Source organism: Macrobrachium nipponense, chromosome 27 (genome assembly GCF_015104395.2).
Source record: "Macrobrachium nipponense isolate FS-2020 chromosome 27, ASM1510439v2, whole genome shotgun sequence".
Classification (NCBI taxonomy): domain Eukaryota; kingdom Metazoa; phylum Arthropoda; class Malacostraca; order Decapoda; family Palaemonidae; genus Macrobrachium; species Macrobrachium nipponense.
This window is the reverse complement of record NC_087216.1, coordinates 15,479,955-15,496,619: the sequence shown is the minus strand read 5'-3', so window position 1 is coordinate 15,496,619 and position 16,665 is coordinate 15,479,955. Positions and strand designations below refer to the sequence as shown.

The following is a 16,665-nucleotide window of genomic DNA, read 5'->3' as shown; positions in this document are numbered from 1 at the left end:
ATAATAATAATAATAATAATAATAATAATAATAATCACATCTGAACCTCAGAATTACCATTTTTTACTTTACGATTCGGAAGTACCAACTTCTCCGACAAATTCCCGAAGCTTTGGCGAAGACGTTAAAGTTGGAGGCAGGGGGGGTCGTTTGTAACCTTATCGGGATGAATTTTACCAGCTTCTTTCTTACAAGAGAAGACTTACCCCTCTCTCTCTCTCTCTCTCTCTCTCTCTCTCTCTCTCTCTCTCTCTCTCTCTCTCTCTCTCTCTGGTCTTGGGGTTAATTTTTTTATGCCTCCTGGGATCCATTGTTCCTTTAGCATTCTCCTTCCTTATTTTTACTTACATATAAGTGAAAGAAATTTTATCTCTAGATTAAAGTGGTCTCTTTTTTTCCCCCTACATTGCTTTGACTAAAGGGAATAACACGCTAACCTCTCTCTCATTTTTTTATTTAATTAAATATTATCGCCTTTCCTTTTTCTTTTTTTAACCTCTTTCTTTCCCAGTTGTTATTTAGCTTTGTCTAAAAAGAAAAAAAAAATCTTTCCGATTTGGGCCTTATCCCCGCAGGGTGGTAGCACCGTTAATGCACCTCAAGCGGTACACTGCAGGCATTACTTAGGTTCTTTTGCAGCGTTCCTTCGGGCCCCTAGCTGCAATCCTTTTCATTCCATTTGCTGTACCTCCGTTCATATTCTCTTTCTTCCATCTTACTTTCAACACTCCCCTAACAAATGATTCACAGCGCACCTGCGAGGTTTTCCTCCTGTTTAAGCCCCGTCCACACGGCCGAGCTTTGCTCGACGAACTGTGTTCGATGTGACGTCAGAAGCGGGGGAAAGTCAGAGCTTTTCCCGCTGTATCTGCGATTCTGACGTCACATCGCGCACAGTTCGCCGTGCTAAGCTCGACCGTGTGGACGAGGCCTAAGTTTCGAAGCCTTACTCTCAATTTCCCTTTCAGAGCTCCATGACTTCATAGGTCCAGCGGTTGACCTTCGGCCTAAATCTTATATTTCATCTCATTCCCATACGGGTTTCACGGTAAAACAGCGTTTTGTATTGTCCAGCTACATTTCCTGTTTCGTTACAGCTTGTTCATTATTTTAAAACTGTGAAAAATATCGGAAACAGAGAGAAAACAGCGGAGCGGCGAACACCCATCGGGTTTATATTTATACAATGAATGATAATGACCCTGCAGGTTTTAAATGCGAGCAGATAGATGGCCCGACTTCTCATTCTTTGTTTTACCCTTAATCCAATTATCCTGTAGCCTTCGCAAGAGCGCGTTCCAATTTTCGCAACGGCTAGGGTAAACATTGACGAGGCAAACTGGATACAAGAATACGTTTGCATGCGCGAGGCATAATGCCCTGATACCCAAAGTTATTGCAAACTAAATCGGTGTGTTTAGTCTGCGCGCAAATAAATACAGCGCTGTTATAACATAGCCGAAACATTTGCACAAACATGGAAGGGGGGGGGAATTATCTGACGTTGCCTATCAATCTATTTCAAATCAAGCTATGAAAATAGAACGAATCTGAGATTACTAGGCGATCAATATTACATCTATCATGAAGAAGCAATGCAGACTAAGGTACATGTTTAAGGGGTACAGTTAGAATCAGCTAGATCAAACAGAATACGTTATTACTTCTCAAAACTCCCGTCTCTTGTTATCGACTAGTTAGCTAACTTGTATCAACTCAACAGCCGTTGAAACAATGCGATTTCCCTGAAATTCTATGGCCAGAAGAGTGAAAAAGTAATATACCTGGATCCGTGCTCTATGCAATATTATTCATGTGTAAAGTTAAGAGAGGGCCTTACTGTTCTTTGATGGCCGATATGCAGCAATGAAATTGGATCGCTAATTCTCATATGCCAATTATAGCTATACATATGCATACACTGATACATATGAAAAATATAGTTCCTTGTCCAGAAAGTTATAAGGCTTTACTCAAGCAATATGCGTGATGAATCGCCAATCAAAAATGCAGAAGCATGAAAATGAAGGTGGAGACAGGTAACTGGAGTAGAATCCCGACCTATGCAAGAAGTTGCCTGTGTGATAATAGTAGTATCCAATTAGAAAGCCGTGTACTCGTTTCTTGTCCCTTATCTGACGGTTGCCGGACAAGATTTAATAGGTCGGACTTTGAAAGTGAGTCTATGTGGCTAATTTGATGGAGGTAGAGCCTGATTCAAGTTGTTGATTTATGTAGGTGTATTTACGATGTAATGGGATTATCTCAGTGAAGTGTACACCTACCATGGAAAGGTTTGATGTTTTATTTTGGACAAAATATATACTTGTGTATGTATGTACATATATGTATGTATGTATGTATATATATATTATATATATATATATATATATATATAACACACACAACACACACACACACATATATATATATATATATATATATATATATATATATATATATATATATCTAAGTGTGTGTGTGTGTAAAACTATGCTCTGTTCTCAATGATTTTTGTAATTAAAATATTGGACTCTGGTATTAATCCATGTTATTTAAATGATGTATTGTATGTTTTGTCAATAAACTAAACTAAACTTAACTAACTATAAATAAAGAGAGAGAGAGAGAGAGAGAGAGAGAGAGAGAGAGAGAGAGAGAGAGAGAGAGAGAGTCTCTCACGTACGTGCCAGCTTCAGGCAGCCGAAGACCGGCGCTTAATAGCAAAACAAATATTTGATTGTCCATACAAGTACCCTCGTCTATGGAGTCCGAACTTATAAATACTCGTGTATTTAAACAGTACCACGGCTCTTACCATCTGCACATTCTGTGTACTGACAGCTTGGCTGATATGTCAGGGATTCAGTTCTGCGCCACTACAAACTATTGTTTTTCGATATAAAATGACCCTCTGTATCACTGGGTACGATAATGACACCGAATGTTACGTAATGAAAATGAATTTTTTTTAGGGGGTTCGGTCAAGAGAGAAGTAGAGGGGCCTTCTGTAAGATATTACGATACTACAACGGAACAACTGTTGGTCTCTCTCTCTCTCTCTCTCTCTCTCTCTCTCTCTCTCTCTCTCTCTCTCTCTCTGCGAGGACAATTAATAGAAACATTTAAAATACTAAAAGGGCAAAACACAAGTAGACAGTAACCTATCCACGTTAAACGAAAACCAGACAAGAAATAATGGCTGGAAACTAGAGCTGAAGAGATACAACACATCCCATTGTGGGAACTTCTTTACATACAAGATATGTGACACATGGAATAAACTGCAACCAGAAGTTGTAAACAGCAACAGTGTGGAAGAGTTTAAAAGTAAGCTAGACAAAATCATTAGGACACTGTGAATGAACGGTAAAGCCTACTCCTACAAATAAGTGAGCACACGATGTCTCCTCGGATGGACTAAGAAGTCTTTGAGACATCCTAATCCTTGTAACTCTCCATTAATGGCTGAATCGAGGATGAAGTTTACGCTAAAAGCAAAGAGGAATATATGGATTATGTATGCATATGCACATTTTTGCGTAAACGTGTGTATGTACAGGCCTCAATGCCTCCTAAAATGAATATAGGTTTTTCTTAAGTTAAAATGTGCGCGAGTGTAGATAACGAGACCATTTCAAAGGAGTTTGCACAGAGAATCACACTTGAAAGAACTTTCTATGAAAAAGGCACCAAATGACCTTCAGGAAACTAAAGGGACTTTGAAGATTTAGCAAAGGGAATGGGCTTTGAAATTCCTTCATTTGTGAAGAAATTGTGTATTGCAATGCTTTAGAAATATTCGGAATGTAAGGGCTTTTTTTTTTAAGGAGAAATGCAACCTGACAGGACTCTTTAGGAGAGAAAAGAGGATTCCAATGAATGTGTGAAAGGACAAAGGATGTAAGAGGACTTCTTAATGACGGGGAGGAACTTCATAACCAACTTCATGTAAGATTTGTGAAAGAAAACGGGTTCTGAAGGACCCCTTTCAGAAAGGAGGCCTTCGAAATTTCTCGGAGTAGAGGGGAGGGCGGAGTGGCTTCAAAGATCTTTCGGTAAATATAATCAAATCAGCAACATAGTTATGTAGACCAAAATGAACTTCAAAGGGGAAAAAAAGCGCAGAAATCAAAGGTTTCTCAAACAAGAGAGAAATTAAGAAAAAACGTTCCCAAAATCCCAGTAAAAAATAATACGCTACATTACTTATTAAGACACGAATTATGACTAAAAATCTCTTCGAGAAAATACATTGGTCTCCAAAAAGAAAAAAAAAATCTCTAATGAACTTCTTTTCTGGGTAAATAGGGCCGTCTTCCCGCAATTGAATGGAAGAAGGTACTCTCAATAACGCCTGGAATATTAAATGGAGTCCCGGTGCGACTCTCTGAAAAGTAGGTCGAAGTGCTCTGGAAGGGGAAGAGGACTCCGAAGAGCTTTTAACAAATGAAATTTCAAAAACATTCTTTTAAAGACGGACACAATAGAGGCTCTTGGAAAAGATAAGGAGTCAAATGCACTTTTTGGAGAAGATTAAGACTTCTAAGTTGCCTTCCGGGGGAGACAAGGCCCTCCTCAGAGGAGCTTTCAGGGGAAATGAAGATGTGAGAAGGTCTTCTTCACTGGGTGGATGAGGTTACAGTGAAATCTGGGGTATCCCTCACCAACGCTTATCTGGAAGGAACTTCCCATACTTTTTTTTTTTTAATGAAAAAGAATGTACTTCAGGATACTCGTCACCGCCATATGGCTGATCAGTTAACATGGTTAGAACAACCATAATTTTGTAATATGAATCACATGATATAGATATATATATATACACATGTATATATATATATATATATATATATATATATATATATATATATATACATACATAAACGATAACCATTTTTCTCCCTTTCAAGTGGGTGGCTCCAGAAAGGCAAAACGTTTCGGTTCTAAGCCACTCTCATGGATAAAGTTACTTACCCTCTGACCTTTCCCTGACTCTGAGAGAGAGAGAGAGAGAGAGAGAGAGAGAGAGAGAGAGAGAGAGAGAGAGAGAATACTGACACGCACCACTATTAGTGACATGCCGCAACTAAATCTTGTTTAAATAAAGTTATTTTCATATTCAGTTCTTCCTCTTCTATTACCAATAATAAAAAAAAGTTCAAGAGAATGCCGCAAAGAAATATATCTCCCAGAACCAAAATACGTTTTCAGGGGTCAGCTATGTGTGGATATCGGAGCACTTAACTAGATAACCTAATTTGGGACCATCTTTTCCGCAGAAGTTTGGGAAATAATGCGGTTATAAAGCCGAAAATTAGGGTTCCTCAAGAACCTGTTTTTATGTGTCAATTTTTTTTTCTTGACGGGGAGCACTTTGAGAAATTGGGTTTCAATATTTTTTCATGCAATTTGGCGGCCAAAATTCATAAAAGTTATATTACTAGTTTGTGAAAAGTTTGCAAAGGTCTCAAACATCCAACCTAAGTAACACTGCATATGCTTTGCCGCAATGGAGAGCTTGAGGGATTATTAACACCCAAAACCCAAAACACTCCACATTAAGCATCGATTTCATCTAAACAAACCTTTGGCAGATAACTTGCAGTTGAATACATTCTAACTTTACATTAAAAACTAAAGGATGTTTAATAACATCACCTTGACGCAAAACAAAAGCAACTTCATCTTCTAACGAGGTTTTACGTACAAAATTATATTAATCATTAAATCTATTATTCTCAAGGTATGGAATAACCCGCAATATATAACTTTAAGATACATAATTCACCCAAAGCTCTTGATGTCAATCGTCTACTGCATTTGAATAAAAAAATGCTACCTCTAAGCCACAAGACTCTGAAATAAGTTCATGAACGATACGCATCTTGAATTACACTTATCCTACAGGAGCTAGTGAATTCCAGCCTGAAGTGGCCGAAGGTCAAGAAAATAAATGTCTTTAGGGAACGAAGTAAAATGCCACGACCATTACCAGTATTAACGGCTAGCATTTCGAAATTAAGATGTGCCAGATTTTCGGATATTCCTTAAGGATCCTTTGGCTTAAGCTGGACTGGAATTGGTCACCTAATCTATCAAAACCATACGGTTTTTTTTTGTGGCTTCAGGAACGTTGTCCACTTCACCAATATATTACAAGCACACATACATACATCAACAAGGCACGCACACAACACTCAATGACTCCAGATTCAATATCACGGGCCGTGTTGAAGAACCGTAAAAGAAAAAAAAAAAAAAAAAAGTCTCCCTGAAAAACACGTCAAGTTGAACTATGACGGCGTTTATGGCTGATAAGGCCTCATGACTCTGCAAGTTGATTTTTCATCGTTCACCGAGAGATACACTGAGGGAGAATGCGCCATATAAAGCTTATCAATTGCGCCATGAAATCATGTTGTTGTGTTGGGCGACGTCGCTGCTCTCTCTCTCTCTCTCTCTCTCTCTCTCTCTCTCTCTCTCTCTTAAATGGCTTCGACATTTGTCAGCCGAGATATAGGGGATTTTATTCTGGGAGTGCGATCTTAATCGTCTTTGGGTACGTTTTGAAGACACCAAACGCTGCGATTTTGTTCGTATTGCTTACTCATAGTACCGTAGATAATCTAAGACCACTTTTATTAATATATATATATATATATATATATATATATATATATATATATATATATATATATTGTTCTAGGAGTGAGGAGAGGATGACTTAGAAAGGCGTGATTGTATCTATTTTGTCCTCACCATAAAGGAGAACATCCCTGGAAACCACACGCGGAAAAAAAAAGAGAATGAAAGAAAGAAAAAAAGAATGAAGGGAGGAAAGCGTAAACTGATCAGCTCTCGGGGTGGGGAGTGGAGGGGGGGGGGGTTGGAAGTTTGTGGGGGGGGGGGAGAGGGTGTGTGGTCGGGGGAGAGAAAAGTTTGTAAAAACCGTGATGAGGTTAAAGGGGGTAAAGAGGCCGAGAGAAACCGTTAACTTTCCTTTTTTTCACGCCGAGTACTGGTCACTCTCCCAAGACGGTATGAGTTTTATGGCGTCTTTCTTCTTCTTCTTCTTCTTCTTCTTCTTCTTCTTCTTCAAGGGGAGCGAAGTCGCGTTGGCAGAAAAATTTCTGACGCGTCAGGTAGCTTGTTGGAGCAGAGGAGAGATGGCACGATTCGGAGGCATTTTTCGACTGTGAATTCTTTTCTCTTCCTCGCGCCGTCTCTTTTACAGACTGAAGATGCTTGCGTATTCTATGATAACATCTATACCTCCATTTATGTGGTTACAGACAAGTCCAGAGGGTGTTCGTCTTTTCGGAAATGACAAACAGGAACGTTTGTGTGTACATACAAAAAATATACATACTTACATACATACATACGTACATGTACAAATAATACACATATATGCAAATGCGTACGCGGACCTACATAGTGTATTCGTATTCGCTTAGTGTAACATAAGCATGCACACAAATTGAGAGAGAGAGAGAGAGAGAGAGAGAGAGAGAGAGAGAGAGAGAGAGAGAGAGAGAGAGAGAGATTAGCATCGGCACGCCACGATACAGCAAATAATTTACGATGATCTGTCCAGTGCAAAGATTTCATGACTCATCTTTACAATCACTATAAGAAAAACGCTAACTCAAACCGACAGTTGTTTTCATTTAATATTTTTAATTCCTCTTCGAAAGTCAAAAAACAATTTAACTTTGCCTTGTTACTCAAAATATATAGGACCATCATGTACCACACATATCATAACTCATATTTCACTTTGATGGTTTGTGTTTTACCTTTAATTTCGGAAGCATTTCCATCCTCTCACCTCTGGTTCTTACCTCATCCTCACCTCACAAATCTCCTTCTAAAGATCAGAACAGATTTCAAGCTCTGGGGTAAAGGATTAGGGCATCTGGGACTATGAACTGACGCTGGATGTTCAAAACTTAAGGAAGGAAGTCCTATTTTTCCACTTTTTTTCCTTTTTTTCAGTTATTCGTTTGTTTATTTAGTTACCCGTTTAAATGAATTATCTACAGGTCTATATAGGCTTATGTATCTTTCTGTGTATAATTTCTTTCTAGCTACATAACCCTGTTTCTGTGTCTACTAAGATGATTAGCTACTGACCTGCCTTTCTATAAAGCTTCTGTCATCATTTCGTTAGTTTGTTTTTATATCACTACTGTCTCTCTCTCTCTCTCTCTCTCTCTCTCTCTCTCTCTCTCTCTCTCTCTCTCCGGTTGTGAACGCGACCTTATTTTCCTTCACTTAAACCATATACCGACCATTCCTCAAGAAATGTCAGAGAGCATAAAACGAATCCTCACGCCTCAGGGAACAAAACAAGATACGACGTAAATGTAAAAATCCCTTCCCCCCAAAATCCTCTGTGAATACAAACGTAATCGAGGTTAATATGGAACATGTTCCCGGAGCCATTAAGTAAAAATTCAGGATGACAGCCGAGAAAAATCTCTGGAGATACGAGAAATAGAACAGTCTGGGGTCACGTTCTCACCATTAGAGGGGAATTTGTAGAAAATGGGTTATTCCGTAATGAAGACGGGTTGGATTTGGATGCACGCTTTTCGCTGTGTGTGTGTGTGTGTGTATGTGTGTGTGTGTGTGTGTGTATTTTTTATTGAAGCCACGTCATCCAAGAATAGAAATCTCCACCCTGAATTCGATCTTGATCCTCTTTCCTTGTCCTTTTTGCTTGAAGAACACTCTGCCAAGATTAATAAACTGTAAATCCGCCCTCCCTGTGTACAAATAAGTTGTCAAACCTCTCCTGGACTCCGTGTGAACTTGGAAATGGAGAAATAAACTACGAAAGTACTTGCTCAAAGTCTCAGTTTCACTCACCTTCTAATACATATGTGTATGTATATTATATATATATATATACATAAATATATATATATAATATATATATATATATATATATATGTATATATATATATATATATATATATATAATATAATATAATATATATTTTATGTTACCTTCCCAATGGAAGGTAACATAAAATAAGCTAAGAAAATTCAGCAGCCTAAGATCTGCAGTGGAGGATACGGCATCATATGGACCCAGTTTCAAAGGGGAAGCACCGCATTTGAGGGGAAATGGAGTCAACGAGGGGAAAAAAACCTTTTCCCCGAGGCTGATAAGGTAATGGTAGGAAACCATGACAAAAAAAAACAAAATTTTTCTTTAAATGAGCTTGATAAAAGAGAAAGACAGAATTGTCTCGTGGTAGGTTTTTTTTTTTTTTTTTTTTTTTTTTTTTTTTTTTTTTTTTTTTGTACTACGCCTATGCTGTTGTCTTAACGACCAGATTTTTTATATGATTTCATTTGCTTTCAGCTTTTTTTTTTTTTTTTTTTCGAAAACAGGAATGACGATTTGCTTGAATTACTTTAAGCAATAAGTTGGATATTCTCTCTCTCTCTCTCTCTCTCTCTCTCTCTCTCTCTCTCTCTCTCTGTATATATATATATATATTATTCTCTAGAAGACTGAAATTCAATAGGCTAGTTTGTAGTTATCTTTTTAATTCTCAATAGGCTAGTTTGTAGTTATCTTTTTAAATTCTCTATCAGAATTCGTCGGTAAATTCTAGAGTTTTAAGAGCAAATTCACAGAGCAGTTACTCTCTTTCAAATTCCCAAACGTTTCCCAAACGGAATTCAACTTAATGATTATCGTGGGAAGAGAACTGATGTGAGTTACACTTATCATTGCAAATAAAGAACACAGCGAACGGATCTATACATTCATACACACATACACGCACACACTCACACATACATGCACACATATATACATGCATATACATAAGTGCATGGATCCACCTCCGTCAGCTAACCGTCAAATATTAAATATGATGCTTAACTCAACAAAGGCAAAATAATTATTGTCTGTTATCGGCAGGTACTTGAATCTTTCAAAACATTTAGAAAAAATTGTGTATATCAAGATAAGTGGAAAGTGAGATGTTAATAACTAAATGAATGATATACAAACTGTTTGTGTGTATGTATATATATATATATATATATATGTATATGTATATATATAGTATAGTATATATATATATATATATATATATACGCATATACACATACATTTATATTTATATGTATATGTACACCTATATATGAATACATATATATACATAAACATATACATACATACATATATGTATATATACACCTATATATGTATACAAATATTATATATATAATGCTTTGTGTGTGGGTGTGAATAAACATGATCACGACCAATTTACTGCAGTGTGTGTGTGTACGTATACAAGCCCTTGATATATTACACGGAAATGAGCCAAGTTCATCGCTGTCCATTTGAAATAGATCCTCATTATTTACGCGGCAATTAGGTCATCAGTCGGATGAAATAAAGGGGGGGATTATCCCCGCCCATTATTGGATTAAACTTGATTAACAGTAATGTGACAACACGTAAAATATACAGGTAGAGAGCGCAATCATTGCAGCTTTAGCAAGTCTGTATACAGGCCTTCCCCTCTGCGGGAAGTTGGGGCGATCCGTCAATTTGGAAATTCGGACTTCAAAACGTGTGGATTTTCTCCAAATGAAGGACACACACACCTGGGCACGCATCCAAACAGACTCACGTATACATACATTATATATATATATGTTTGCACATTTGTATATATATATGAATATTATACATACGCATATGCAAATATATATATATATATATATATATATATAATATATATATTATATATATATATATATATATATATATATATACACGTAAACAAACATACGTACATACAACATTTACGTACAAATATTATTTTTTACACTCACTGATGCATGTGTATACTGTAAATGCCAACAAAAACATACATTTCGAAATATAAGCTTCTACAATTGTGATTTCATTCACTTACACTTTTATTTCTGAACGCACACATATTTTAACAATTCTTTACGCCATTCTTTGGCTGAAATGTTGAAACGCTATACCTATTAAGATTCGTATCTAATAAATTAATTCTATATTCTTGAGTTTTTATATAGTTGACAGAGGTGAAACTGATGTACCACGGATTCGATCACGTGGAAGAAACACAACTGACGTAATACGGTCGCGTTCAAGAGGAAGCAGTGAAACGTGAAACGGATGTCACACGATTTCTCTCTTGTTAAGTGACACATAAAACTGCTATAACACGTTACCGCCCATTTGAAGTGGACGTAGCAAACAGATGTGATATGGCATGACAGGAACGATATTAAAAATTACATGACTGTGTATATATGAGCGTGATAATTTTCAACTATTATATTCGGTTTCCGACATTCGCTCACACGGGCTTCATAGATGTCCATTAAATGCGTGCTTGCGCTTACCTTCGTGTTATAAAGAAAGAAAGTAAAGAAAAAACACCTACTGAGTATCTTGAGAAATATGCAATTGTGTACTCTTCCAACTTTGCCATGATAATGTATGTTGTCTATTTATACCAATTCGTACACTGAAAAAAAAGGGGAGGGGGCGTTTTAGCGTAATGTTATCCTCATACTTTATAATTGCACGTCCCATCATTCTCCTACCTAATCTACCCAAACACCTCAGTTCCGCGATGCCTAACTAATAAAACAGTCTTTAGCTATAGTAGATTCACATCAACCGTGCATCTGATGTCTAGGCCAGTCCCTTACGACGCTCCTGATTGGCTGTTGATAAGCCGATCACAGTGCTGGAAACTCTCAGTCTCTCTCGAGAGTTCACATGGGTAGGATGTATATTCCACTTCTCCTGAAGGATACGTCTTTCAAAAGTATCCCTCAGGAGAGGTGAAACATACACCATGCCTATGTGAGCTCTCGAGAGATACTGTCAGTTTCCAGCCCTGTGACCGGCTTATCAACAGCCAATCAGGAGCGTCGTAAGGGACTGGCCTAGACATCAGATGCACGGTTGATGTGAATGTACTATATTAAATGTCTGGATAAAACACAATGAAAACAGAAAAGCGTAAAGTTCAGGGTACTTACACAGCCATCTCAGCTTCTTCGTCGTTGTCTTCGCTCCGTTGGTCGTCGGTACGAATCGTCCGAGGGGGCGCCGCGTTCAACCGCCCCCGGAGGGAGCACCAACACAGACCCAACGTGACGACCAGGAAGGCCACCATGTTGACCAGCGACGTCAGGAATATCACCACGATGATGTCGTTCGTGCTGTAGCAGCTGCCTGCGGCTGCCAGGGCTGCCGCAGCCATCTCGTTCGAGGGCGTCTGAGATTTCCGAAGGGTCTCGTGATTCAGGAGGACCAGCGGAGCCGAGGAAACTTCTCTTATGGACGATGACTGCTGCGGGAGCATCGACTGCAGGAGCACCTCTGCCGGCAGGTCTTCCTCGTTCACTCGCTCGACTCTTCCTGAATTTGCTATGACGATGGCCGGGTATTTAAGCTGGCTGTCTTCCTTGGCTCGTGAAGAAGGCGATGATGATGATGATGTTGATGGGGAGATGGATGGAGCCGGCAGCGGCAGCGAGGGAGGGGTAGCAGGAGGGGAAGGGGAGGTAGGAGGTGAGGGGGTGTACTGCGAGTTAGAAGGGGATGGGAGGGGGAAAATGTAGTGCTTTTCCTTTCCCCAAGCATCTTCTGCAGGCTGTAATTCGGCGGGCGTTGTCCCTAGGGACCCGTGAGCCGGAGGACTCGAGATGTGGATGCTGATGGCGGGCCCTCGGCCCTCCAGGCTAGGCTGCAGATGACTCTCGTCGATGTATCTCAGATGATTCGCCGCATCTCCCGTCTCGTTCCTCTTTTCCGTTTCGTCCTCTTTCTTGTGTTCGTATTTGTAACTCAGTTCTGTGGATATGGCTGGGCTTATGGTGGCGTAACTGCTCTGTCTTTGGGCCGAATAATTTTTCGAAACGGATATTTTGAACTGTTCTCGATCGATGAAAAGTTCCGAGTTCCGAAGTGCTGAATTGGGTGTGTCGGCAGTTGCTTGGCGGGTCTCTTCTTCTTCTTCTTCTTCTTCTTCTTCAAATCTCTCGAGTTTGTGTTTTCTGTTGGTCGAGTCAGGCTCGTTGGAATGAGCAGTGTGTGTCAGAGGGTCGCCAGTATTGCCAGACAAAGGGTTTAAGACAACAGAAGAGAAGGACAAAAGACCCTTTTTGCCTTGCAATGAATCACCAAGACCTCGTTGTTCGGGCGGTAGAGTCTCTCCCCACGTGTTATGGAAGACCCAAAAGCTCCCTTATGCTCTCTCACGTGATGGATGGACGACACTATGTCCCTCGTTCCTTCCATAGGACCATCTCTCTGAAAGTTCAGCTCGTCTGAACTTGTGAACATTGCACTTGGCTGCAAATGAGCTCCTTCACCAGCGTCTGCGTGGCGGTGGATTTTAGAGCGAATACCTGAGGTCCCAAGAGCGCTTGGTCGTTTGGAAGGCATTTGGGAGACTCTGAACTGGTTGACAGCTGAGTAGATGGGAACAGAGGGATTTTCTTGAGGTACGGTGACCCCTAAGTCATATGACCTGAATCCTGACGGGGTGCTTTTCACATTTTTCTTGTGGCTCGTTGCCGTAGTCCTAGCCGCCAGGTCTGCCCAATCTCCTTCATCTTCTAGATCAGGCAACTGCCCTTCATCCTGCTGATAACTGCTGTACATTCTCGAGACCGGCAGCGACGTCGCGTAGAAGTTATGGCCGTTCCTCTTATCCTGATTCTCATCGACGACGATGCTGCTGCTGCCGCCGCCGAAGCCGAAACTTCCGAAACTAAAGTCTGTGTCCAGGAGCTCCCTATTTCCTCTCTCGTGTCTTCTCTTCCCGTGGCGGAGGCGGTGGCGTCTCCTCTTGCCCCTCGAGTTCCTCTGCCTCTTCCCCTCCCGTTCTTCCCACCTCCCCCACTCTTTAATTTCCTCCTCGAGAGTGAGGTCGGAAATCTCCTCCGGCAGGCTTGGGCGGTTATGTGCCGCTGCCGTCGCCGCCTCACTCCTCGCGGATGACGCGTCTCGCTTATTTCTCGTCCTGCCCCCCGGCCCCTCCTCCTCATGATCAGAGGGGGGCCCGTCGTTCCCGACCTCATCTAACGGCAAATCTTCCTCAAACTTGCCTGCATCGTCCAATCCCAATTTTCTTTTTTCCTCCTCCCTCCTCCAAATGCCTCCTACTCCTCCTCCCCTCCTCCCCTCCTCCTCCTCCTCACTCCTCCTTCCTCCTCCTCCTCCTCCTCTCGGGATATCCCTCTGCGGAACCATTTGGACTTGAGACTTGGCCTTGAGCAGCGGGGCCAGACGCAGCAGCAGCAGCGCCAGCAGTGGCATTCCGGAGATGTCCCTGAGTGGTGCTTTGGGAACCTGGATGTGTCAAGTGGTGATGAGATTCCTCCTGGAAATGGGCGCCGCCCGCATTCGTTTGTCGGGGCGCTAAAGGAGGTCCCGAATGTCCATCCTCTACGTCATCTGCAAGAAGAAGAAAAACAACATTTGTTTACAAAACGGTTATTATTTTATAGAATATATAAAATGCTCTTGTTTTCTTTTTACTAATGAGTTACTGTTTACAACTACAAATGTTTCTTTTATCGTTCGAATTATGTCAGATAACAGTTTCAGATTTACCATTTCAGCATAAAAAAATAACGAATTAATAAAAGTAAAATGAAGACTAAATATAACATTACAAATAGCAGCTGTCGACTGATTATATTCTTGAGCGATAAAAAGGGTGACAATTAAATAATTCTAATCCAAATATTCATTACGAGTAAAGAAAAAATATTTTCTAACATGAGTATTTGTGCGTGTTACTAAACTAACGATAAAAGATATACAAACGTTCGCGCTAATCAGATGTTAATCTCCACAATACATATGGAACAAATCATAATGAAAGAAATGGACGAATCATCAATTTTTATGTATATGTGCCTTGCTTTTACCAGGAATATACGATCCGCTTATGAGAATTCTCATCTCTCTCTCTCTCTCTCTCTCTCTCTCTCTCTCTCTCTCTCTCTCTCTCTCTCTCTTTTAGCGAACCAAGTTAAATGAAGTGGTTTCTTGAAACGGATTGCAATCGTGGTAAGGGAGGAGGGTTTACGGAATACATCTGCAACACGATGCCGAATTTCAAACTTGAATTGTAACAAACGTGCATACGTTCACCCTAACACTCAAAAACACTTACATAAATATATACGCACACAGACAAATATATATGGATACATACATACATATATATATATATATATATATATATATATATATATATACATACACACACACACACACACACACACACACACATATATATATATATATATATATATATATATATATATATATATAAAACAGGATATCAACCCTGAACGGCTTCATCTTTATTTCAAAACATCTCACAAGAACTGATAGACGGTGATATAAATTTGAATTATATTTGTTACAGTGAGATTAAAAACGAACATAAAGACCACTGAAAAAATATCAGCGCCTGTCAGAAGGAGAGGAGGAGGAGGAGAGAGGAACTCTAATCTTATCTGTGACCGAAATAACCAGTAACACAGACAAATCTTTTTTTTCATGCTTGTAGGCTCACAACATTGCTTTCAAACTCAAACACGTTTACGAGTGCCAGTTGTGTGGGAGCCGTGCTACACCGTATAATTAATTCTATACCTTATAATAATCTGGCATGAACAGTAAATTATTCAATACCAATAAAGTCGTACTTGCGTTTATAACTATACAATTAATAACATAGCTTGTTTCTTTATGCAAAGTGTTTCTCCATGAACGTATACGTAATTATGTACCTTGTGCAGCCATACCAATGAAAAATATCTCATTAGATAAATATGCAATTATATCAAATTAATTAGTAACGTAAATTTGCAGCCGTCTGCTTCGATCTAATATGATTCGGAACGGACGTTAATTAATTGTAAAATAATGAAGACTTACCCCATCAGATGTATATATAAAATAATTACCAATCTTTTCCCGCATCTTTCAAATGATCTCATAATGTAAAATTACCACGAGTAAAAAGGTGTATTTTTTTATTGTTTTCCTTTAAGTTAGGAAAATGCAGTTTTCGTCCAAGGTAACGTTTCAGCTTTAAGAAAAAGTGCCCACTACATCATGAAGTTAATACATTCATATCATTCGTATTTTCCTTTATGGCAAGAAACTGCGCCTTTTACGACAATGCCGGTCATTTTTATTCTATAATTCTGAATAAAAGTGTTCGTGGAAATGGAATTCTATTACCCTCAGACATTCCAAGGCTCTGCGGGGATCAAAGAGAACAGAACACTGAAGGATAATGGATCAAAATGGATGTGTTATTGATAAATTTGCAGAGAAAGGAAAGGATGAAAATTCGAATAGGTTTCGCTGCTCTCTCTCTCTCTGCCTTCCTTTTATCTCCTACACTATATTTCTTTACCCGCAGCAATTTTCTGCCTTAATTCTCTCGTACTGCTTTATTCCTTTCGCTTTCTCCTTGAAACCTTCTTCTTTTACCGAAAATTTGACCCGATTTCTTTGTTCTTTTTTTTTTGTCATCTTTTAAAAACCGGTTTCGCGATATTCCTTTTCCATATCTTCCTCACACTCAAAATCAAACGAGC

General features: G+C 39.4%; 2 protein-coding genes across 2 annotated transcripts in view; both read right to left on the bottom strand.

Annotated features, from left to right (window-relative positions):
- Positions 1–14,158, bottom strand: part of LOC135200508 (uncharacterized) — a gene marked incomplete at its 5' end in the record, with an annotated part of 71,990 nt that extends 57,832 nt beyond the window's left edge. Inside the window, 2 exon segments of the mRNA XM_064229158.1 lie at positions 12,070–13,271; positions 13,274–14,158. Of these exon segments, the coding sequence (XP_064085228.1) occupies positions 12,070–13,271; positions 13,274–14,158 (2,087 nt within the window).
- A 76-nt stretch (positions 14,159–14,234) lies between these two features.
- LOC135200507 (uncharacterized) overlaps positions 14,235–16,665 on the bottom strand; it is a 643,009-nt gene continuing 640,578 nt past the window's right edge. Inside the window, exon 3 of the mRNA XM_064229157.1 lies at positions 14,235–14,494. Within this exon, the coding sequence (XP_064085227.1) occupies positions 14,235–14,494 (260 nt within the window). The remainder of the gene's footprint in view (positions 14,495–16,665) is intronic.